At 47.8% G+C, this 22,573-nt stretch overlaps 10 protein-coding genes across 10 annotated transcripts; 7 read left to right on the forward strand and 3 right to left on the reverse strand.

The window, feature by feature from the left end:
* Positions 1–269: 269 nt before the first annotated feature.
* N7509_001167 (uncharacterized protein) lies at positions 270–1,287 on the forward strand (the record flags this gene model as incomplete). The annotated part of the gene is made up of 2 exons (XM_056625804.1): positions 270–300; positions 362–1,287. 2 exons carry the CDS (start codon positions 270–272, stop codon positions 1,285–1,287), a joined length of 957 nt encoding a protein of 318 aa, XP_056494386.1.
* A 33-nt stretch (positions 1,288–1,320) lies between these two features.
* Positions 1,321–3,174, forward strand: N7509_001168 (uncharacterized protein; the record flags this gene model as incomplete). The annotated part of the gene is made up of 2 exons (XM_056625805.1): positions 1,321–1,950; positions 2,023–3,174. The coding sequence occupies 2 exons, from the start codon at positions 1,321–1,323 to the stop codon at positions 3,172–3,174; spliced, it is 1,782 nt and encodes a 593-aa protein (XP_056494387.1).
* Positions 3,175–3,834: 660 nt separating this feature from the next.
* On the forward strand, positions 3,835–4,106 carry N7509_001169 (uncharacterized protein; the record flags this gene model as incomplete). The annotated part of the gene is made up of 2 exons (XM_056625806.1): positions 3,835–3,934; positions 3,973–4,106. 2 exons carry the CDS (start codon positions 3,835–3,837, stop codon positions 4,104–4,106), a joined length of 234 nt encoding a protein of 77 aa, XP_056494388.1.
* Positions 4,107–4,211: 105 nt separating this feature from the next.
* On the forward strand, positions 4,212–5,494 carry N7509_001170 (translation initiation factor 6; the record flags this gene model as incomplete). The annotated part of the gene is made up of 4 exons (XM_056625807.1): positions 4,212–4,246; positions 4,440–4,511; positions 4,780–5,055; positions 5,134–5,494. The coding sequence occupies 4 exons, from the start codon at positions 4,212–4,214 to the stop codon at positions 5,492–5,494; spliced, it is 744 nt and encodes a 247-aa protein (XP_056494389.1).
* A 1,152-nt stretch (positions 5,495–6,646) lies between these two features.
* On the reverse strand, positions 6,647–6,958 carry N7509_001171 (uncharacterized protein; the record flags this gene model as incomplete). Its single annotated transcript, XM_056625808.1, has 1 exon — positions 6,647–6,958. The coding sequence occupies one exon, from the start codon at positions 6,956–6,958 to the stop codon at positions 6,647–6,649; it is 312 nt and encodes a 103-aa protein (XP_056494390.1).
* A 1,192-nt stretch (positions 6,959–8,150) lies between these two features.
* On the reverse strand, positions 8,151–8,489 carry N7509_001172 (uncharacterized protein; the record flags this gene model as incomplete). Its single annotated transcript, XM_056625809.1, has 1 exon — positions 8,151–8,489. The coding sequence occupies one exon, from the start codon at positions 8,487–8,489 to the stop codon at positions 8,151–8,153; it is 339 nt and encodes a 112-aa protein (XP_056494391.1).
* Positions 8,490–10,219: 1,730 nt separating this feature from the next.
* Positions 10,220–11,506, reverse strand: udpA (UDP-N-acetylglucosamine 1-carboxyvinyltransferase family protein; the record flags this gene model as incomplete). The annotated part of the gene is made up of 1 exon (XM_056625810.1): positions 10,220–11,506. One exon carries the CDS (start codon positions 11,504–11,506, stop codon positions 10,220–10,222), a length of 1,287 nt encoding a protein of 428 aa, XP_056494392.1.
* A 446-nt stretch (positions 11,507–11,952) lies between these two features.
* N7509_001174 (putative UDP-N-acetylmuramate dehydrogenase) lies at positions 11,953–12,987 on the forward strand (the record flags this gene model as incomplete). The annotated part of the gene is made up of 1 exon (XM_056625811.1): positions 11,953–12,987. The coding sequence occupies one exon, from the start codon at positions 11,953–11,955 to the stop codon at positions 12,985–12,987; it is 1,035 nt and encodes a 344-aa protein (XP_056494393.1).
* A 235-nt stretch (positions 12,988–13,222) lies between these two features.
* N7509_001175 (UDP-N-acetylmuramate--L-alanine ligase) lies at positions 13,223–15,683 on the forward strand (the record flags this gene model as incomplete). The annotated part of the gene is made up of 2 exons (XM_056625812.1): positions 13,223–14,603; positions 15,556–15,683. 2 exons carry the CDS (start codon positions 13,223–13,225, stop codon positions 15,681–15,683), a joined length of 1,509 nt encoding a protein of 502 aa, XP_056494394.1.
* Positions 15,684–17,266: 1,583 nt separating this feature from the next.
* On the forward strand, positions 17,267–22,004 carry N7509_001176 (uncharacterized protein; the record flags this gene model as incomplete). The annotated part of the gene is made up of 5 exons (XM_056625813.1): positions 17,267–17,385; positions 17,604–17,665; positions 17,718–17,840; positions 17,895–19,757; positions 20,506–22,004. The coding sequence occupies 5 exons, from the start codon at positions 17,267–17,269 to the stop codon at positions 22,002–22,004; spliced, it is 3,666 nt and encodes a 1,221-aa protein (XP_056494395.1).
* Between the last annotated feature and the right edge of the window lie 569 nt (positions 22,005–22,573).

A 22,573-nucleotide genomic window follows, 5' to 3' on the forward strand; every position in this document is an offset into this window, starting at 1 on the left:
ATTCTCTTCTCTCCTCTTCCACTCTCCTTCGCCTATTTTACTCTTTATTTCCCATCTCATCCCACCCCATCCGTTTTCATCCGTCCCCCTTGGTACAATCGGGGCCGCCACAGCCTTTCTCCCTTCAATGCGGTACTTTGTGTTTTGACTTCAAAAGTCTGACGCTACTCCGCTACTCCCTGCTCCACTCCGTCCTTCTTTTGCTTCCGCCCTTACTGACTCCACCAGGGACGATGGTGGGAAGAAGAAAAAATCGTGTCACCGCGCGCATGGTCGCTCCCACCCCGACCCGTGGTCGCGGTATGTATAATCGATTCCATTAATCGCTGATTTAACTCGACAATTACTAAACTTTGCCCAGGTGGTCGAGGTAGTCGCGGTGGCCGCGCTAGAGGAGGCCGATGGGCAAATCACTGGGCTACCAGAACTGCCCCGGCGCGTGCAGCGCGCGCATCGTCGCCAGTAAATGACATTGACGATGAACATCATCTTGACAGCGATAGCGAGTTGGAAGACCCTCCTCGTTCGCGCATCGTCACTCTAAAGGTTGCCCCGCATCTCTTACGGTCTACCATAGATGGTCCTGGTCATGGCAGCCAAAGTCAAGAGGATCATCACCTCGAGCCATCCACCGCCCAATCGAGTACTCCTACCGGTTCGCAATCGCAGAACCCGGAGACTCCCTTGCGGCGGCGCTCCAAACGCGCACTCGCTGTCCCCGAATCATCTCGGACAACGAGACAATCAGCGCGCCAATCAGCTCCGGGTCGTCAATCGTCGCGACTCAAACCCGGCGAGTCATCATATGAGCACGAAACGCCTAGTAAAGCAGGCGAATCAGAGCCTAGCGAGCACGATGATGAAGATGATTTTGGCGACGACGCCTCGCCTCAAAAGGAGGAGTATGATGAGGACTTTAAACCGCAGCAACGTATCAAACTTCAAGTCTCTAACCCTACGGCGGAACATCTGCAACATCTGCATGATGCTGCATCTACCCGGCCATCGCCGGCAATCGCGGAGCGGGAAACACGCCTCGCGACGACAAAATTACAGGATAACGAATTGAATCTGCGTCCCGACTCGGCATATTCAACGTCCGCACCGACGTATTCGCAAGAAGCCGATAGCCCCAAGCAGGAGCTGCAGTCACAGTCGCTGCCCCAATCACGCGGCATGTCATCGCCCGGCCCTCGCGCAAGCGCAAATCAACCGAGACGAAAGATGAAAGCGCAGACGTCGAGTCCCGCGCCGTCTCGGAACCAGCAACCAAGAAACCGAAACTAGAAGACGACGAACAGCCAGCCGACGCCCTAGCAAATGGAACAGAGCTCGACTCTCAGCACGCCACCTCTTCACCCGACGAAGCCGCGGACCAAGATCCAGCCCCCGTCCCAGCTGCGCCCATTCGAGGGGGCCGGGGGACGCGGGGGTCGTGGAAGTCGCGGTGGTTATCGGGGCCGAGGCCGAGGCCGGGGTCGAGGACGCGGTAGTCGCGGCGGCGCAATAGGACCCATTCGATCGTCGACCGTTGTACGAGCTCGCGGACGTGGACGCGGTCGTGCGCGTGCATCTGCCGCAGCGAAGGGCCGCGGCGGCAAACGAATCGAAGACGAGATTTGGGATAGTGATAGTCGGCGACGTTCGCCTTCGCCAATCCCCGCGACGAAACCTATTAAGGATCGGCAGGAGGAACTGGCGCTCCTCTTTAAGAAAGTGGGACAGGCGCAGCAGGTTGCTCTTAGTGTTCTGGCTGATCATTCTATGGCTAAGATTGCCAGGGAGAAAAATGCTCATAAGGAGTGTCCCGAGTTTGGGCAGGTTCAGCGGGATTTGGCGGAGTATGAGCGTAAGGCTTTGACGAGGTTTCGAGATGATTATGATTTAAAGGTTGAGGCGGAGAATAAGGTTTATGCTGGGGAGGTTCATCTTATTGAGACGAGGGCGAATGTGGGTTTTCCTTTTCCCCTTTTCTGGGGATTTCTTTTGAAGGCAAGAATGGTATGCTGATCGTCATTATAGGAACAACTCGAGAATATCCAAGATGAAATGTTCCATGCTGCTCGAGGCAAATATATGGAATTGGTCCTGGGCCGTCGAGCCGCCGAGGACGATGAACATACCGAGGTAAGGAATCCACAAATAGCTACCCATCACATCTATCTACTCAACACAATCTCTAACTCATCACAGACCGACGGATCTGACCCCGACGCCGAGGAACCACACTACCTCTTCCGAATTGGAAAAGCCGGCACCCGCGAAGTCGAGCGCGGCTTCTTCGCCGAAGCCGTCCGAGAACCAGACGGCGCAGCCGCCTACGACCGCGGCCGCCGAACATGGGATGACTTTGTGCAAAAAGTCCGACTAGGCGAAGACTTGAATCCGCAAATGCAAGCCCTCGACTCGATCACAGACCCAACAGTCCAAGACCACGTCACGCGAACACTGACAAACCTCCTCCAAGCGGCACAAGTCGTCGCAGAAGGAGGAGGCCTCGACGGTGTCGCCGACTGGCCGCCAAAAGCCTTATCTATGCTTGCGGACACCGCGCTCTCGGAGCCAATTCCACCACACCTACCCCGAATGGATCCAAACATGTCACCGGCTAGCCGACATCTCATCCCAACATCTGGTGTCCCGCCTCCTCCAACTCTGGGTCACGGCCACACCCACGGTCCTGGTCCTGGTCAAGGACAAGGGCAGGGTCAAGGTCAAGGTCATCCCCACGGCCACCCCCATACCCACACCCACGGACCAACAGATCCACGCTCCTTCATCCTCCCCCGTCCAACACCAACACAACAACCGCGCCGTATCCTCCCCGCACGAGGCCAATTAGGTCTACCAGATCCATTCTCAATGAATGGTCCTCCTCAACTCCCCCCCCCCACCAGGCTCGAATTTCCAGCGTTTACCCCCGCTCCCGAATTACTTTCCCGGCCCTGGACCTGCGCCGGGATCAGCTCTGGGACCCGGGGGACCGGGAGGGCCAGGACAGGGACCAGGACCAGGACCAGGACCGGGACAGGGACCGGGGCAGCCTCCAGGACCGGGGATGTATTTCCCTTCGCCTCACCATTCTCCGCATGGAGCTCCGCCGCCACAGCCACCACGTCGCTACTAGGGACGTGTAGTGGCGTGAGGCGGGCGAGTGAAAAAGAAGGAAAATAATAACAAAACAAAACAAAAGTGTATCATCATAATCATACCATCACCATCATCACCATCACCTCCGTATGCTACGATATGCAGCTACCCTGATGTGTGGCCGTGGCAGTGGCACCGTGTGGTAGTGGCAGTGGCACCGGCAGCGGATGTACCATCAACATCAACATCAACATCAACGATTCGAAATCCCCGTGTACTTTATCCTTTGTCTTTGAGCGTGGCGTTTTACTTAACCCTATCTTACTTACCTTACTCCTTTTTTCTCCTCCTATTCCCCGAGGATCCTTGATTCTGTTCTGTTTTCTGATTTTGCTTTACATGACCACCCCCCCTATTCTATTTCTTGGACTTATTTCTTTTGTTTGGTCGAATAAAATCCAAATTCAATTCAATTCAAATTAAATTAAATGCAAATTTACTTGTCAATTTACTACCTCCCTTCCCCCGGTCTGTATCTGGATGCACATAGTACTAATTCTACTACTCCCGCTGCTGTCCACAAGCTAGCACAGCCTTCAAGTCACAGCCAGTCATACCTACACCTAGACTAGACTAGGCATACATACAGCTACTTACTAGTAATTCGCCCCTGCGCCACACACTAGTCATTGCCTTGCACTAGTTAATCCGTATTGCATTGCCCGAGTATGAATCACCGTCAACATGAGACAGGATGACTCAACACCCGCTGGTGCTAGTGCTGGTACCGGTACATACCCACACACCAAAACACTGCCCAAAATGTACCAAAATGTATGCATTAGTAAGTACCAGTACAAACCAATACCCGTACACCAACAGTAACCCCACCAAGCGGACCCGCCAAGAAAATGCGATTGCAGCTTTGCACTTTTTCACCTTTCGGTTTCTGTCTTCATAACGGAGCTGGTATCTCGCTTTACGTTTGCTTTGATCACTTCCTAAACTTCGCTTAGACAAGAAAGCCTTTTCTTTTTGTCTTTCGCATTTTCGCATTTTTTTGCCCGCCCTCCACCATTCTCACTCCGAATACCCCCGCAGATCCTTCACTACCACCCCTCATGGCTGTGCGCGCGCAATTCGAGAACTCCAACGAGTAAGATACCCACGCCGGCGGAAATGAAAGAGAAGGAGAAATCCAAGGCAGCTAGGCCAGGATGTCCAGTCCAGTCCAGTCCAGTCGTAGTGCTTGACTAGACTAGACTGAACAGGACTTGGTTCACACTTAGAGGTTACGAGACCAAATCAGACCAGAACATCGTGCTAATACTTTCTTTCTTTCTCCGCAGGGTTGGTGTTTTCGCCCGTCTGACGAACTCCTACGCTATCGTTGCTGTCGGTGCTTCGGAGAACTTTTACAGGTGCGTTTGTGTTGATATTGCTTGGATTGATGGGCGGGGTTGGGCGAAGTTGGCGGACTGGCTTGCACTCGACTGCACTGCATTGAACCCAAGACCCGGCCGGTAATGGGTAAGGGCGGGGTGGGATATGATGGATGGATGCAATACAATCCCAGTCGAACCAGACCGACCAACTCACCCGGTCCCAACTCAGCCCAACCCATTCCAATCAGAGCAAAGCAAAGCAGCAGAAAAGCAAAGCGAAACGCAAACTAACCACCTTCTCCAGTGTCTTCGAATCCGAACTCCAGGACGTAATCCCCATCTGCCACGCCACGATCGCAGGAACCCGAATCGTCGGCCGTTTAACCGTCGGAAACAAGAACGGTCTCCTCGTGCCCACAACCACCACAGACCAGGAACTGCAGCACCTCCGCAACACGCTTCCGGACGCTGTAAAAATCCAACGGATAGAAGAGCGTCTTTCTGCTCTTGGAAACGTCATTTGCTGTAATGATCATGTTGCCATTGTTCATCCGGATTTGGAGAGGGAGACTGAGGAGATGTAGGCCGCCCACTTCCCCCCAAAATACCCTTTTTCCCTTGAAGTGAAGTGTTGTCTAACTGTTTGCTTTTCGTGCAGCATCGCCGACGTCCTAGGCGTAGAAGTATTCCGCCAAACAGTCGCCGACAACGTCCTTACAGGCTCATACATGGCCCTCTCCAACCAAGGTGGAATCGTTCATCCGAAGACCTCTATCCGGGACCAAGATGAATTGTCCAGTCTCTTGCAGGTTCCCCTTGTCGCTGGTAGTGTGAATCGTGGCTCGCCAGTTGTTGGTGCGGGTATGGTTGTTAATGATTGGCTCGCTATTACGGGTCTTGATACTACGGCTACTGAATTGAGTGTTATTGAGTCTGTTTTCCGTCTCGGTGAGATGGCGCCTGGTGGTGCTGGTGCGGCCGGTCCTAATAAGGAGAGTATTGTTGAGAGTTTCTACTAAGCGGAGCTTTGCTTTGCTTGGTGGGATCTTTCCTGCTCTTGCCTGTTTCTTCACTCCTTTCGAGAGGCCCATGCCAAGATTGGCTTGGTCGGATGAAGGGGTGTGAAATGAGGTGATATAGGACGAGATTCTGGTTTTAGGCGATAAAATGGGGTCTGTGGTTTTTGATGATATTGGTATTGTTCTTTTTTTATTCACGATGGTGTGCATTTCTTGTTGTGGTTGGAAGTTGTCCTGTCGCAATTATGATTTATGACCGTGATCTGATGATTGTGCTCTGCTGTGCTTTATCTTTCGTATTGATGTTGTAGTTGTAGTTGTAGACGTAGGCGTAGATGGGACGCAGCGAGTGGGTGAAATGGGGAGAGATGCTATGCAGATGCAGCTGTACTACCTATGCAGATTCGCTGGAGATGCAGTCGCAACGTGACCCTATGCCAGTAGCAGATCTGGTTAAAATGCCCAGGCCCATGGTGCTGGGTTGTTGGAGTAGTGGTTCGGGAGTCTGCTAGTATACTTGGCCAAAGTTTAATCTAGTAACTACTAGTAGTTAGGACTTGCTTTGTGTATGCGGTCCGGACTACGAGTTCCGTTGCTAGTATCTCTAAATCAATGCATCCAAGAAAAGATTCATTAAATTAGCTCTGAAATGACCCCGAAATGCTGCTATTACCATATCAAACATGAAACTATTTATCCCCCAAGAAACCGTAACCATTTCCTCTGTACTATCTAGTGCGTATACTTCTAGGTACCATATTGTGCGCCCTGTACGCCACATGCCCGCTCTACGCAACATCATGCATACATAATCCCATTATCACACCCGAAGGAGAGAATAACACGAGTCGAAGAGTTACCCTGTTGCTCAACTCTTCTCCTTCTATTCCCGATGAACAGATCGCAGATGCTGTTTCAGATTATCCTTGCGGTTGAAAGTCCAATGGCACTTGTCGCAAGGGAAGGAACGCGGAGCAACATGTATGCTATTGTAATGGCGTTTTAGAGTTGCCTTGTTGGAGAATGGTTTGCGATGCTCGCAGGTTGGCCATGGGCATAGCAAGGGGGACTCGGAGGAGGTTTCACTTTGTAGATAGATGTGCATTAGTATGCGATTGGATTTACTATATTCTTGGTGTGGGAATATGCTGTTTACCTCAGGCTCCTGTTGCTCGGATATTTGCTACCACCATTGAATTTATAGAAATTGTCTGGATTGTTTTCTTCAACGACCGTCGGCAAGCTCAAGGTTGGAGGTGCGTTGCCCGGGTTCAAAGGTGTATCATCAGCTGGACCGTCTCGAGAAAGAAAGTCAAGTAAATGATCGGCGGTAAAAGCCTCCAGACCCTCGAATAAAGGGTCTAGCTCAGCAAATTCTGATATGCTGTCGGTGTTGGAAGCCATTCTATTGCTTGCTACCATGAAGGGTTCCTGAATTTGTCCCTGGATGCTTGCGAGATTCATGTTGTAGGAATGCCAAGACATGATGATAGTTGTATAGAGTCTCGGGGATCAGATAGATAACAATATGAAAGGATATTCTGCAAATAGAGATATAAAACTCGAAGTGAATTGGTAGCATGTAAAGTAAGAAAGAACAAACAATTTATGAAGCCTAGGGTCCAACAACCTCTCAACCCCTCTCAACCCCTTTCAGCCCTGAATGAAGAGTCTCTACTGTGTGTGTATGAAGATGCGCCATTTGTGCGTGACTCTGTGAGTTCTACGCACGAATGCCGCAACTACAGGTCTCTGACCGCTCGGTCATTAGTTAGGTCATGTTTAGAGGCCTGAGGCTCTCAGTCCTTATTCAGCCCCGCACACCCCATGTATTAGCTCGAGCTTCCACATAGCTTCACGAATACACCGATCACCCATTTCACCTTGTCCTTCTAGTCATGAGGTCACATACTATTTTGGGTGAAACTCGGGGGACACTAAGCCCTTTTAGTCGAGGTCTATCAGCGCGCACGCCGATTCGACCACCCCCCGCCGTGGTCTATACCTTCTGACAGAAGCTCACAACCATGGAAATGGTGATGTATGCGAGATGGATATAAATATATGAGAGAAAGGCAGCAAGGAAGGAACCGATTTAGGATGCCTAGGGCATCTATGGCTTAACTCCTTCTCCTCGCCAAGGCTTGTCTCGATCTGCTAAAACACATTTTTGGTGTGAACCTGTTTTGTTCATTCAAGCCCCTATGCAGCATACTCCAAATTTAACCATTTACCATACATAGAATTGATCCCCAAAGACCCAATTCCCTTGTTCTCGCCGCGCGTGAACCCACTATGCCAACCGCTGAAATCCCTCGGAGTCCTTGACGATGGTCAAGAAACCTCTAGCGTCAGACCAGATATCGAATTCTCAGATTTTCTTCCAATGAATATCGGATCTTAAGTGCTGATTTAGGTTGTCCTTTCGATTGAATAACATGGTACATCCACTATGAGGACATTTGAAAGACCGTGGAGCAAGATGCTGAGTATTGATATGGCGTTTCAAAACTCCCTTTCTGGAGAATGGTCCGGGACGTTTGCAGCTCGGCCAGCGGCATATAAAAGGAGACTCGGAAGGTATCGTTCTATGATGTTTATATTATGTATTAGTATATGATGGGCTATATTTATCATCGGCGTAGAAGTTTCCTGTTTACCTATCCTTGTTCTTTTTTTGATGATCGCCACGACTATTGAATGCTTGGCGATTGACTGAAGACTTTTCTCCAAGATCTGTTTGAAAGTTTTGAGGTGTGTTGCTCGAGCTAGAAGTAGTAGTAACGGGTGGCCAGTATCGACAGAGAAAGTCGAAGGTCTGCCAGTAGGCGGAGGTGAAGGGCCTCGGGTCCTCGAACAAAAGGCCCAACGCTGCACATTCCGAGTCGGATATGCCATTGATGTTTTGGGCCCTTCTGTTGCTTGGCTCCTCGAAGGTTCCTCGATTTTGTTCATGGGCGCTCAAAGGGTTCGTGTTGTCAAGATGCCAAGACATGGTACTTGTATGGAGTCTCGCGAGGATCGGATAAATATCAATATGAATAGCCCTGAATGTCCTATATCGAGAGAAAGAGGAAAACCTGAAGTAAATCCACGTTGTAATCGAACAGAGACGGAAAAGACAGAGAATTTATAGAAAGTCCAGGGCTCTAACTCACTCATTAAAACTTTCATGTTCCCGTATGTTGAAATTGATCACAATACTACTGCTACGGTCTGAGCCGCACTAGTCGGGGCCGCACTAGTCGTGAACATGGCTGAAATATCATCATTTTACACATCTAGAGTGATACGGTACTTCTGCGAGTCCGCATTAATATAGCCAATGAAGGCTGGGCATGGATTCAGGCGTGGTTTAGCCACCTCGCGTCCGTCCAATCCGCGTGCCGGTCGCTTCTGCGCGACCTGTCGAATTGACCGCTTCGCGTTTTGGTGACCTCTCCTTTCCTGTCGAAACGGCAAAACAACCACAAAATAACCGCTAAAATGCGTGACTAGGCTAAAATTACAGTTCAATACTGTGAAGCTAGTATATTTGATTGTGTGTAGTATCCTCCTCTTCGCCAATCCACGTGCCGCCCATCCTGCACGGCCGCCGATCCCACTGTGCTTCTCTGGCACTTCTCTGACACTTTCTTGACACTTTCTTGACACTTTCTTGACACTTTCTTGACACTTTCTTGACACTTTCTTGACACTTTCTTGACACTTTCTTGACACTTTCTTGACACTTTCTTGACACTTCCCCTTCTGTACTTAGAATACTCCTCCTATTTTGCGAACTATATGTAATTTGTCTTTTCCCACTGCTGCCACATTTAAGGTATTGTTAGTTATTAGTTCCTCAATATGTATAACAAATTTACTCAATAAATCTGCGAGCCTTTGCCCATCATGTGTAATGAAGACTCAAATATACATAAAAAGCCAGCGAGCAGACATGATACCTACACATAGCCAGTTCTTGGTACCCAAGGTTTTACTGTATCATACGACTAGGAATAACGTAATTTTGCTTCGCAGGACCCCAGGTGCCAGAAAATGGCACTAGTATTTGATGATCTATCATGGATTGGGATTTCACCCCCGATACGTTTGCTTCCAGGATCCTTTCAGCATTGAAAATACAGCTCTGCCTATCGGTTTGCCCGCCGTATTTGCAAGGGCCAGCCAATGAATGTCCTCATCCATGACGATACCTTGTTACTACTAGGAGCGAAGATTCGTCCCCATTACATTGTGCTCCTGGGTAAAATAGTTGCTTGGCGCTTACTCTGCTGCCTTGCGTGTGTTATGTGCCTCTTTGTTAAAAGGAGATTCCCCTCTCATATTGTGACCCCCTCTCATATTGTGACCCCCTCTCATATTGTGACCCCCTCTCATATTGTGACCCCCTCTCATATTGTGACCTCCTCTCACATTGTGATGCCCTCCCTTTTTGTGATCCTTCTCCTCTTCCCGGCCCCAACCCCTATATTTACACAGATAGACCTCCTGTAGAGTTGTGGGGGCCCTACAGTATCCGAGTCTCTCTCGAAATGTTTCATCTTCAATCATCCCACTTCTCCCATATGCTCCATCTAATAACCCCCCCCCCCCCCAACGCTTCTGCATTCCGTCCTAATTTCAAGTTTGCTATTGATCCAGACCACTGAGCATTGAGCTCAGTCAGCCCTACCCATGTGACTTAGTGGCTCCCGTAAAATAGCGGAAGGAAACATTCATTCATATTTCAATCTTCTTTGTTGAATCAAGTCCATGGACCCGGGTGATCTTTACCCCTACATTTTGCAACTTCCTTTCCATATCATGATACCCGCGATCGATGTATTCCACACCCCTGATAAAGGAAGTTCCTCTCGCAGCAATAGCGGCAACAACGAGACTAGCAGTCGCCCTCAAGTCAGAGCCAGAGACATCTGCACCAGACAGACTCGGTATGCCAGAAATTGTGGCAATCTGCCCACAGATTTCGATATTTGCACCCATGGCTCGGAGGCCTACGGCCTGACTGAACCGGTTCTCATAAACCGCCTCGGTAATTTCACTAATACCTTGTGCCAGGGAGAGTAGAACCATCATTTGCGGCTGCAGGTCTGTTGGAAAGCCGGGATATGGCCCAGTTTGGATGTCGGTGGGTGATGGCTTCTTGGTCTTGCATACAGTCACTGAATTTCCGGAGACATCGATGATAGCGCCAACAGCCCGAAGTTTCGTGATGAGTGCCGTATGATATTCAGTTTGACAGCCATGAACGGTAAGTGAATTCCCGGATATTGCTCCAAGGATCAAGAAGGTTCCTGCCTCGATCCGGTCTTCCATAACTTTGTACTGGTATGGAGATAGCGGGCGGCCATGGCCGAAAATAATGAGATGATCGCTCCCAGCCCCTTGGATCTGCGCACCCATCTTTATGAGACACAGGATCAAGTCGACGATGTCCGGTTCACGGGCTGCATTGTGTATGTGCGTGGTACCATGTGCCAAACAAGCTGCCATTATCAAGTTCATTGTCCCGGTTACGGACGGAGTCTGCAAATGTAAAGAAGTACCATGGAGCTGAGTGGCATGTGCTTCGAGATAGTCGTTGGTCAATTTGACACGAGCCCCTAAAGCTTCGAGTCCTCTAACGTGTTCCTCAATTGGGCGGTCACCAATCGTGCAACCCCCCGGTAGGCTCAACTTGGCATATCCATATCGTGCAACAAGAGGGCCTAGCAGCAGAATGGACGCTCGCAAACGGCCTGCCAGGCGATCCGGTACATGAAGAGATATTAATCTTGTCGTATCAATATGGAGATTTCCATCAAGACGTTTGATGCTCGCACCAAGATACTGGAGATTTCGAGCCATATTGTGGATATCAGATACCGGTGGAACTCCCTGCAAGGTACTATTTCCGCACGCGAGCACTGTCGCTGCCATCAGCGCTAGTCCGGCGTTCTTTGAGCCCGAGACGTGGATATCTCCAGCGACATCGTAGCCGCCCTGAATGACAATAGCGCCCGTCATTGCATGAAGCAGGGGTATGATCTGATTTCGACTGGAGTGTATCTTGGGTATGGATAGTGAAACAGCCCCTTTGGATGATATGACACCCTGATCTTGGCCTGATTTTGCCTGATACCTTAGATATCAATCTTCATATTGTTCCGTTCAGTTCACCCGTTTCCTTCCTCGAACCCTAGCGGTGTGCCGCTGGTTGTACGATACTACCCTAGATGCGGTGTAGCTTCATGGAGCCAAGATCTGTACTTCTGCCGTATCGACCAATCGCCGTACAGTCTGCGTCGTTGAAATCTCGACTATGTACTACATAAGGCAACAAGTGGGTCGATGGAGCGATGATCGCCAGATGCATCGAATTCCCCTCGATCGATTGTGCGTTCGCCAAAATTAAATCGCGTGGGGCAGCAGCTGCCCGCGACTGTCAAGCAAAATTGATCTTGCTGCACATCATGTCGCTTCTCTGTTGGGAAGAAGATGTAAATCTGCGGCAGTACAACACTTTCAATGTTGACTCAATTGCTCGTTATCTTGTACGGATCCGCAGTACAAACGACCTAAAAGATCTCCTGGCTTCACCCCAGTTCCGTGACCTTCGATATTTGGTGATCGGTGGTGGCAGTAATATTCTGTTTGCCGAAGCGACCTTTGACGGTGTCATACTGAAAAACGAGATTTACGGCATTGAAGTCGTATCCGAAAGTGAAAATAACGCAGTCCTCAGAGTTGGCGGGGGAGTGGAATGGATGTCACTGGTGACATATTGCATCGATCATGACCTCAGCGGGTTGGAGAATTTATCTTTGATACCTGGCACGGTCGGCGCAGCTCCAATACAGAACATTGGTGCTTATGGAGCTGAGATCAGCGATGTGACGTTAAGCGTGGAGGTGTGCAACCTGGAGACCGGTGAAATAAGAACCATGTCGAAAGATGAATGCGCCTTGAAATATCGCGACAGCATCTTCAAACATGCCTTGAAAAACGTTTTCATCTCTTCGGTCACCATCAGGGTATCGAAAGCACAGTTCCACTGTTTAAACACACAGTATTCCTCTGTTCAGGATGTTCTACAGCAACAAGGTGTTACGACACCCACGATACGATCGGTTAGTGGGGCAATCTGCCTGCTCCGTAGACGCAAACTGCCTGATCCAAAAATATTGGGGAATGCGGGAAGTTTCTTCAAGAATGCAACTTGTGATGCGTCGCTCTGCAAGACCACCATGAAGGCCCACCCAAAAATACCATTATTTCCTGGTCCAGATGGCTTCTATATTATACCGGCAGCATGGTTGATCGAGGATTGTGGCTGGAAAGGAAGGCAAATAGGGAAGGCAGGGGTCTCTGCTACCCATGCTCTAGTACTCGTGAACTATGGAGGAGCACAAGGCCGAGAGATATTGCTCCTGGCGGATTCAATTATAAAGGATGTTCAGACTAAATTAGGGTTTCAGTTGATTCCTGAAGTAAACATTATCAGATAGATACATATATCCACCATGAAAATCAGTTCGAATTGCGTAAGTTTTCATCAAATACTCCGTAGTCAGGTTCCACCCAAGCGTGAACTGACCAGTTGGCGATTCGATTGGCGAGAGATGTCGCAGAAGCGAGGTGCAGTCCACCTGGGCAACTGCGGGGCGATGTCCAACATCTCATCATCGCGATCTCTTTTCTCCCAACGCCACCCTGTTGTATACCTGGAGAAAAGAAGGCAAAATGAACTTCTTAAGCCTCAAAGAAAGGTTACTGAATGACCGGACACCTTCGATGCCCGGCTTCCCTCCCTCCATTGGTCTTATTCACTTTGTCTGTATCGGTGGGCATGGAATGTCAGGAATCGCTTTGATTCTCCACCAGCTGGGATACCAAGTGCAAGGTAGCGATATCAAAGAAAGTGATAACACACGAAGGCTCCGGGCTGCTGGTGTGACTGTGTTTATTGGCCATGACACCGCCTATGTGCGCTCTGCTAAACTGGTAGTTTCGTCAGGGCAAGCCTTGGCGATTAAATGGCGAACCAAAGAAAATATTGAGGTCGAAGCCGCCAGGGCAAATGCAATCCCAGTCATACACCGAGCCAAGATGCTGGCTGAAATCATGCGGAATAAGAAGGCAATTGCTATCGGAGGTAGTCATGGCAAAAGCACCACCACAAGCATGCTGGCGGCAATTATGCGGGCTGCTGATCTGGATCCCACGGTAATAACTGGCGCTACTATGAGTCTGTATGACAGCAACGCCTACCTTGGAACAGGGGAGTGGATAGTAGTTGAAGCGGACGAAAGTGATGGGTCTTTCCTGGAATTGCCTCATCTGGTGACGGTTGTGACGAACATTGACAGTGACCATATCAACTTTTGGAAGGAAGAAAGACACACCCGGGAGGCATTTTCCAAATTTGTTGATAATATGCCCTTTTTTGGACTTGGGGTTCTTTGTATCGACGACCCAGGCGTCAAACAAATCATGTCTTCGGTGCAGGATCAAAATATAGTGACGTACGGGCTATCCGAAGAGGCAGATGTCCGTGCAGAGGACCCTATATACTCACTCGATGGCTGTTCTTTCGTTATCTCCGTTCGTGACCGACAAAGAGAGTGCCGTACGACAATCGGCCGCATCACTGTGAATGCCCTTGGAGTGGCGAATGTTCAGAATGCACTCGCAGCGCTTGCAATTGGCATCGAGATTGGTATCGAAGTACCGATATTGAGTCAAGCACTGAGTACGTTTCCCGGTCTGCAGCAGCGGTTTGAGCGTATCGGGGTTATCAATGGAATCACCATCATCAATGACCATGCTGCTCATACTGCCGAAATTCGAGCAACATTGAATATGGCAAAGCAGGCCGGTGCCAAGAGGATTATTGCCGTTCATCAGTCGTGCAGCCGGGCTTCTATGGCAGAAGATTGGGTCACTGATGGGTACCCCAGTGCCTTTGAGGGCACATCACATATCATCATCGGTCGAGCCGAAGGGGTGGAGGAGATCCAGGCTGCACAGGGTCAGGATACCCTGGTTCAGTCGCTTCGCAACTTTGGGCACTCAGAAGTAACTTCAATGGATGACTCAACCCAGTTGCCTAACCTAGTGTCTCGTGTCGCGGAAGAAGGTGATTTCGTGGTTTGCATGGGTTATTTAGGGTCAGATGGGTGGTCAAGAAGTCTGATAGGGGAGATGAGAAAGCTGAAATCTGCCTGAGGTAGAATGATACAGTAGTTCTCAAAATTGGCTAGACCAACACGCACCCAATCACTCTGTTCTGGCCCCACCGCCAACTTATTGAGCAGGTTAGATTAAATTAAGGACAACGTGAAATGGCAGAGCGCTGGTTGATGAAGTCGGATTACCTAGGGGCAAAGTAGTCAAATAGCTACTTTAAAAGGTTGCTTTTTGGTCTCTTTAGGATTTGTGTTTATTCATCGGTAGTAAAATCATTTCTAAGATTCAGCCGGTCAGCGCTTGGGGTTGAGTTAGTCCGAAATTGTGACAAGCACTCGTGATTTAATCAAACTGATCTTGATTGTCCAACTTTCGCAGTTTATTTGACTGTAACATGAGTTTTTAGATGACATTCAGACCATTCATGGTGCTCGGCGGATGTGGTTTCATTTATATCAAGATTAACTTAACTAATTTGAACCACTAATCAGGACTCTACAGTATCGTTAATCTATTTACTCTATCTCGTTTCATTATTTGAGAAAAAAAAAGAACACAAGCCAGATCGTATGGTACTACTTCAGTTAGTTCATCTATCTCCTTTCAGAACCTCCTTCCATATGATCTACTAGCGGGCTATTGCGAAAGAAAGCCACTCCCAAAAAGCACAATTTCAAATCACCGTACCTAAATTCGATTCCAAAACATCCGATTCCCTTGTTCCCACCGCGTGCTATATACCAGTCATGCCAATCGCTGAAGTCCCTAAGAGTCCTTTAGCATGGCCAAGAGAACTCCAACGCCAGATAGCTAAAAACCCTGCTCAAATTTTCTTCCAGTGGGCATTGGATCGCAAGTGCTGATCTAGGTTGTCCTTTCGATTAAAGAACATGGTACATTCACTGTGAGGGCATTGGAAGGAACGTGGAGCGACATGTTGGGTATAGATGTGTCGCTTGAGACTTTTCATGAGGGAGAAGGGGCCGGGACGTTTGCAACTTGGCCAATTGCATAGCAATGGATGGGCATTTGTGCTGTAGTGGGTCATGGTTAGTATGTAATTTGTCAAATCTTCGAAATAAGGACGTGGTACTTACCTAACGTCACTCGAGCTATCTTGATTGCGGCTGGGTCCCCCGTAGTTGTGTATTTGGCTCTTCTGACTCGTACTTTGCAAATCCAAGGCTGTATTTTCCTGAGATGAGGAGGTAGAAAGAGTATTGTGACCAGTGTAATAATGGGAAGGAAGACTGAGTTCCTGGCTGGGAAGAAAGAACGACAGATCTCCAAAAATAGCATCTAGTTCATTGTATTCTGGAGCACTGTTGAGATTGTGGCTCATTTCAATTTCCTCGGCCCCAGATAGATCTTGGGATTGCTCTTGAAGACTAGAGTCTGCATTGTGCCAGTGCCAGTCCATAGTATAAAATCTGACTTGGAAAACAGTAGATAAACGTAGTCTGGCAATGGTATATAGAAATCTGAAAAGGAATTCGCAAGATGTTGGAGTGCACGAGAAATATTACTTATAATCTACAGAAGGGGGCAGGGTGAACTCACTAAATCGTGCAACTGACGAAATAGGCAATGCGAGCAGGCTGTCGAAAAATCATATCTGCCAGTTATCTGCATTAAATAAGCAATTAACGAGGAAAGGAATCCATGTTTATCGTTTCCAACACTTAGATGGGTATTTCGGTGCCTATTCTGGATATGGAAAATTGAGAATACGAATCATTTGGGCCCATTATTTCTAGACCTGCAAAAAATGTCCTGGGCCAATAATTGGAGAGAAAAATAAAGTACGTGTTCTCCTTGCGATTGAGCGTAGCTCACAGGAATGTATTCCAGTTTGTGTCGCGACAACTCTCGTGACAGTTTGCCTTGGCGTCTTTGGCCCCGCCTAAAACCATTATCAACCAATTGGAGGAAGTATGGCCACGTACTTTTTCTCTCGCCTGTTAAAAAAAGCCAAGGGTCAGAAAAAACCGGGGGTTTAACCCCCGGTCTGAAACCAACCCCCGGTTAGAAAAGGACTCCCAGTTAGAAAATGACTGGCAGTTAGAAAGAACCCGGGATAACTGACCTCAATCCAACCAAAAAATCATCAACCAATCAGCCGGGGATATTTTGCTCATAAGTTTTAGTTAAGTGCCTTCTGTCTTTTTGCGACAGCTTCATCAAATATTAATTCATATGATGAAAGGGAATTTCTTCCAGGTTCAACATAACGTCTTGTTTTATTTTCAATGGCTGCATCACTTATTTGCCCACCCAAGGCCGTAGTGAATCGAGCACGACTTTCTCCTTAGGGTTCCTTTTCCGCCAAGCACGTCCTGCAGACATCCCTGAAGTAATCTAGAGCTGCTATTGGGAGAAAACCATTTGCGGCACCCAGGCTCCGACAAAAGTTCTCAAACTCAGCCGCAATCACACCGACAGATCATGCGTGCGCAAATGAGATACATATAATTTCCATCATTTCCATCATTTCCATCATTTCCATCATTTCCATTCGCATGGTCCCCTTTCACATGCAGTTCTATCTATAGCGCGATCCAAAAACGACCTCTCGTTCTGATTAACCCGTGACCGACCATGAAGAACGAACGCTGGGAGGCCTATAAGCCTGAAATCAAGCGTCTGTATATAACAGAGGGAAAATCCAAGGAAAAGGTCATGAAAACCATGGAATTAACCCATGGATTCGTCGCTTCGTATGTCAAGTTGATCTTCAATAAATTCTGGATACCATTTTTTCTAACTCAAGATATAGAAAGTGGCAATACCAAGAGCAATTCCAAAAATGGAGATTTAAGAAAAATTACGGCGGAAAAAGGACCTGGATATATTATAGAGAAAGGTGCAAAAGAAGAAAAATTGAAAAGAAACCGGTCCCCGATCTGCTCATCAATAAAGTGCTCCAATCGCCTAGGAGCATTCAAATTGGGCTCCGCCGGAATGCATACGAGTCAAAGATACAAAGCCTCCAGTTAGGTAAATTTTTTGGAACCTTGAAAGAAATTGAATTTCTAATTATCTGAGACAGCATCTCTACCCTCGACACCCGAGGGAGTCATTGTATGCTCTCCTGCACCGCCTTGTGATCTGGGGCTTCAGTGGCCTGAAGACCTTCCTTGGTTCTCATTTTTACGCCAACTCTCGATTCTTGGTAAGAGTTCTGATCTTGTTGGGTGCTTTGATCTAACTGATATTGAATGGTAAGATGTCAAATTTGACTCAACGCCCTCTATTCAAAAGAGTTGGACACTCGGATCTATTGGATATGAAAGTGATCCATTTCGCACATCAATCCCTTTTGATTTGAGCTTAGCACTCGACCCTCTTCAAGGTCACGTTTATCGGGCCGTTGCGCCGTTGAGAACTATCATGCCAGTTGAAGAGCGTGAAGGACAGCACGAAGCCACGGCACAATCTCTACAGACCGCTTCCCCTTTCTCCGAACTTCCTGTTGCTCTCTATATGTTCTCGAACAACATACAACTTATCAGCTATTCCGACGAAAGATTTCCCCTCCCATTTCACACAAGACGGAGCGAGTTCCGGGTTCTGCGCGATATTCTGCAAGAATGCAAACTCGACGACGCAAAGAACATGAGAAATCTTCTCGCTTTCAAAGACCTGACAGCTGAAGTCATTGCTCACAAAATCTTCAGAGCCTCGATAGAGATACGTGACAAAGAGATGGTACGGATTATGCTAGAAGCCGGGATGTGTCCAAATACACCACTTCTCATTGACAACTTCCGTGGCACCGCCCTGCAGTATGTTTCTGGAATTTTTCCTCCCGAGACTGCATGTGATCTGGCCAACATATTGCTTTCACATGGGGCATCTACTGAGCCCATGAATGCTGAAGAAACACCCCTTACAAGAGCCATCGAATATAACAACACCGCATTATTTAAGCTGTTGGTCGCCCACGGAGCAATCCCTTCCTCACAGGCTCTTCGTATGGCGGCCAGCCGCAAAAGTTGGGTGAAAATCATTATTGATTATTTCGAGATGCTTTATAATGCTGGATTCGATCTTAGCAGCACCACTGTCGATGGGAAAACACTTCTTGGTATCTCGAAAGATGTCGTGCTCACCAAATGGCTTATTGACCACGGCTGTGATGTGAATGCCCCACAAATCTGCGAGTTACAAAACGACTCTTACGATTGGGTCAATCATATTACCAGTCCACTAGGAATTGCTGCAGCTGATGGAAAATTGGCGATTATGCAGGTCTTGTTGAAAGCTGGCGCAAATATCGATCTACCTCTTGGTCTGAGCGGATCTGTCTCTCCGTTGGTTCTGGCGGTGTACAGCAGCGATATAAAATCGACACAGTTTCTCCTTGATGCCGGGGCAGACGTAATATCTGCCGATCAGTTCAAAATGCTTCATGAAACCGTGAGAAAGACTCTTATACAAAGAGCCTGGCATAGACAAGACCTGTGTCTGGCTCTCCTACTCTCGGGTGCGTACGCTAGCCGTGGTGAAAGACTGAGTATACTTGATTTGCCCATGATTGAAGCAGTCAAAGCCAGTGATTCAGATATGGCCTCCTACCTGATTTCTCTTGGGGCACCAGTCAATCCCATTGTCATGGGATCTTCATTGAGTGCTATCGCATTGGCAATAATGAATGGAGCCATTGGGGTAATCTCGTTGTTGAAAGATTCAGGCGTCTCGATCAGTGACCTATTTGTACCTTCAGTAGGCGGTATCCGGACCGCTGAGTACTTGAAATCTGCAGGGTGGCTTCCCGAGATCTTGCGATTGAACGGGGCTCGAATTCTGGCCACAGCCATAGGTAGACACGACGAAACTCTCGCTTCATTCCTTATTGGACAAGGAGTTGGCCATGATGATTCTAATTCTATGGTGCCAACTCTCGATTTACCAGAGAAAGAGTTAAGGCCTATTGAATCTGCAATATACGAAGATGATATTTCACTGGCACAATTGCTCATTTCCCATGGCTCTCACGTCAACGAATCGGACATCAACATGATTGTTTCGAAAGCCGTGCAGAAAGATAGCAAATCTCCCTTTATGGATTTGCTAAGCATACTAGAAGGTCACCGATATGCTGTACCCACAGCTTTTGGGATCACTATACTGTCCGGCAATCATTATGTCTTTGATCGTCTTCTGGAACTTGGGTTTTCTTCACAAGGGCAGCCCACAGTACTCTTTGACTTAATGACAAGGCTGGTAATATCTCCCCGATTGGGAAGTTGGATCGCGAGGCACAGGGGCGTTCCATGGTGGAAGCAGAGAACCCCAATTTTTGGTGATGGTGTGAAACTGTTAAACCTTAATTCAGTGCTTGAGATAGCGGTTCTGAAAGGCAATCGTGACTTTCTGCTGGCCTTGCTAAAATTGAACTTATGGACACCTCAACAGAAGGGCCATGCATTATTGAAAAGCCTACAACCCATCAGAAAGGATATTTTCCTGGACATACTAGCTTCTGGAGCAGATGTCAATCAAACAATCCAGAGTTGCATGTACATGATCAAAACAAGAAGTATTCCGACCTGTCTACAGCGATTGTCTCAAGACCTCTGGTACAACCCCTGCTGCCAAAAGTGTCCGTCTCTCAATGCACTCGTGATGGCAATGTTTGGAGGCGATATCGAGGTTTCAATGCACCTCATTGACCTTGGGTGCAACGTTAATGCGGACCTTGGCGAGGGGGCATCACCATTATTATTTTCGACTTTTTGTGGAAACTCAGAGTTTACAAAACTTCTCTTACGAAGTGGCGCGATTGAGGCTCCTCTGGGGGGTGGCTCCGCTCTATTACATGCTGTCAGATCTAGAGACAAAGAGCTCGTGGAGCTTTTTTTTGGATCCTGAAACGCTGAGGAAAGTGGCCCCTCTTTACATCGGGCGACGTGGAGAACGAGTGCTGCTTGAAGCAATTAAGTCAAATGACCTGAAGCTTGTGAAAATGATTCTCGGAGCAGAAATTGGACTACATCATCGGCCTAGCCCAGATGAAGTTTTTTTACCTGATGATGCCCTCTCCCTGGCGGTCAATGAAAGTTCCTGTGAAATCATCTCCGAGCTTTTAACGATAACTGGTGCAGATGTCAATAGGCGATCAAATCAGTATGGAAGAGCCCTGCCAGTTGCCATTAGAAAAAAGAAGCATTCCCTCATTAAATTGCTAATTGAAAACGGTGCAAATGTCAATATTGAATCAGAACTGAACGAGAGGGCTTTGCAAGTTGCTGTCGATCAGAATGACTTTTTTCTCGTGAAGACTCTGGTCGAAAAAGGTGCAGATATCAATGCGCAATCAAACTTTCACGAGACGGTCCTACATCGCGCTCTTCTTCGTGAATATTCCTCGATTGCAGAATTATTGATTGAAAATGGTGCAGATGCCAACATACAATCGGACTTTTATGGGACAGCCTTCCATATTGCTGCTAATTTACGAAATTATTCTGTTGCAACGATTCTGATTGATAAGGGTGCAAATGTGAACATGCGATTCGATTCCGGTGGTGGGGTCTTGCATATGGCCGTTAAGGAGGAAGACCATCGGCTCGTAAAGTTTTTGATTGAGAACGGCGCAGATGTCAACTTGCAATCAGATTATGGCGAAACGGTCTTGCAGACTGCTGCTACCCAAATGGACTACCTTCTTGTGGAACTCTTGATTGAAAGTGGCGCGGATGTTGATATTCAATCAGATCGTGATGGAACACTCTTGCAGGATGCCATTCATCGACAAGATTATCACCTTGCAAAAATCTTGATCGAAGGCGGTGCATATCTCCATGATCCTCCTAATCCAGAATTTGGAAATTCACCTTTACAAATGGCTTCCGAACAAGGACACACTGATTTAGTGAGCCTCCTCCTTCAGAAAGGGGCTGATCCCAACCAAAGCCCTTTATATGATTCCGGGGCAACGGCATTGCAATTCGCCGCAATCAAGGGGTTCTCCGAAATTGTGCACAAGTTGATTGAGGCTGGAGCAGCTGTTGACGCACCGGGGTCTATACTCTATGGAAGAACGGCAATTGAAGGGGCAGCAGAATGGGGTCAAATCAACATATTGTATTTTCTTATCAAGCAGGGTTCATCTCCTACTGGCCCAAATCGACGGCAGTACCTCAGAGCTGTGAACCTGGCTGAGAAACAGGGACACTATCCCATAGTGAGATTCCTGAAAGACTGGATCAGATGGACGGACTCTGATGAGCGCAACTATGTATTGGAAGTTTTTGACGAGGAGGAAGCGAGGCTCATAGAGTACGACGAGGATGATGAAGATGAAGATTATGAAGGTTATGAAGGTCTCTAGGGAGAGAAATTGAGATTCAGACAAATTTATTGGAAAATTTAAAGTCGCGGGTGTGTCTTGATCAAAGTCTGTCTTGAATCTGGAAACTTCGAGTTTGTCGTCTGGGACAGCCATAGCATACATTATGCTTGCTTCTCTGATGAGGATAACCGAAGTTTCCGAACCATCCAATATAGTATATGCATTACTCCGGCCAAATTTGCGAGTAAGAAAGATTTGGAATTGGAGGCGGAGTTATTCAATGAGTGGAATGAAACTACCCATTGGCCTCATTGTAATATTCATCAATACGGTCCTCCTATCACGAACGGCGAAGTTGACACCTTGGAGAGAAAAGACCCACTGGAGAAGCCAATTCTTTTAAATCGTCTCCTGCAGCTTGCTTGAGTGAAGGCTTAGTAGAATGAGCAGTTCGCGGCGCTCTCTGCTTCAAAAAGGAAGTAGTGCGCTTGACTTCACTCTGAGCTAGCTTGTAATGTTTCGGCATCAGTAAAATCAGATCAAATCCACGATATCAAAGAATAGCAATCAAGATTTACTATTTACTGCACGACAAAACCCAGAAAGGC

This window comes from Penicillium cosmopolitanum (genome assembly GCF_028827165.1).
Source record: "Penicillium cosmopolitanum strain IBT 29677 chromosome Unknown utg000003l:1.0-3747932.0:1.0-3751027.0, whole genome shotgun sequence".
In the NCBI taxonomy this organism is placed as follows: Eukaryota; Fungi; Ascomycota; class Eurotiomycetes; order Eurotiales; family Aspergillaceae; genus Penicillium; species Penicillium cosmopolitanum.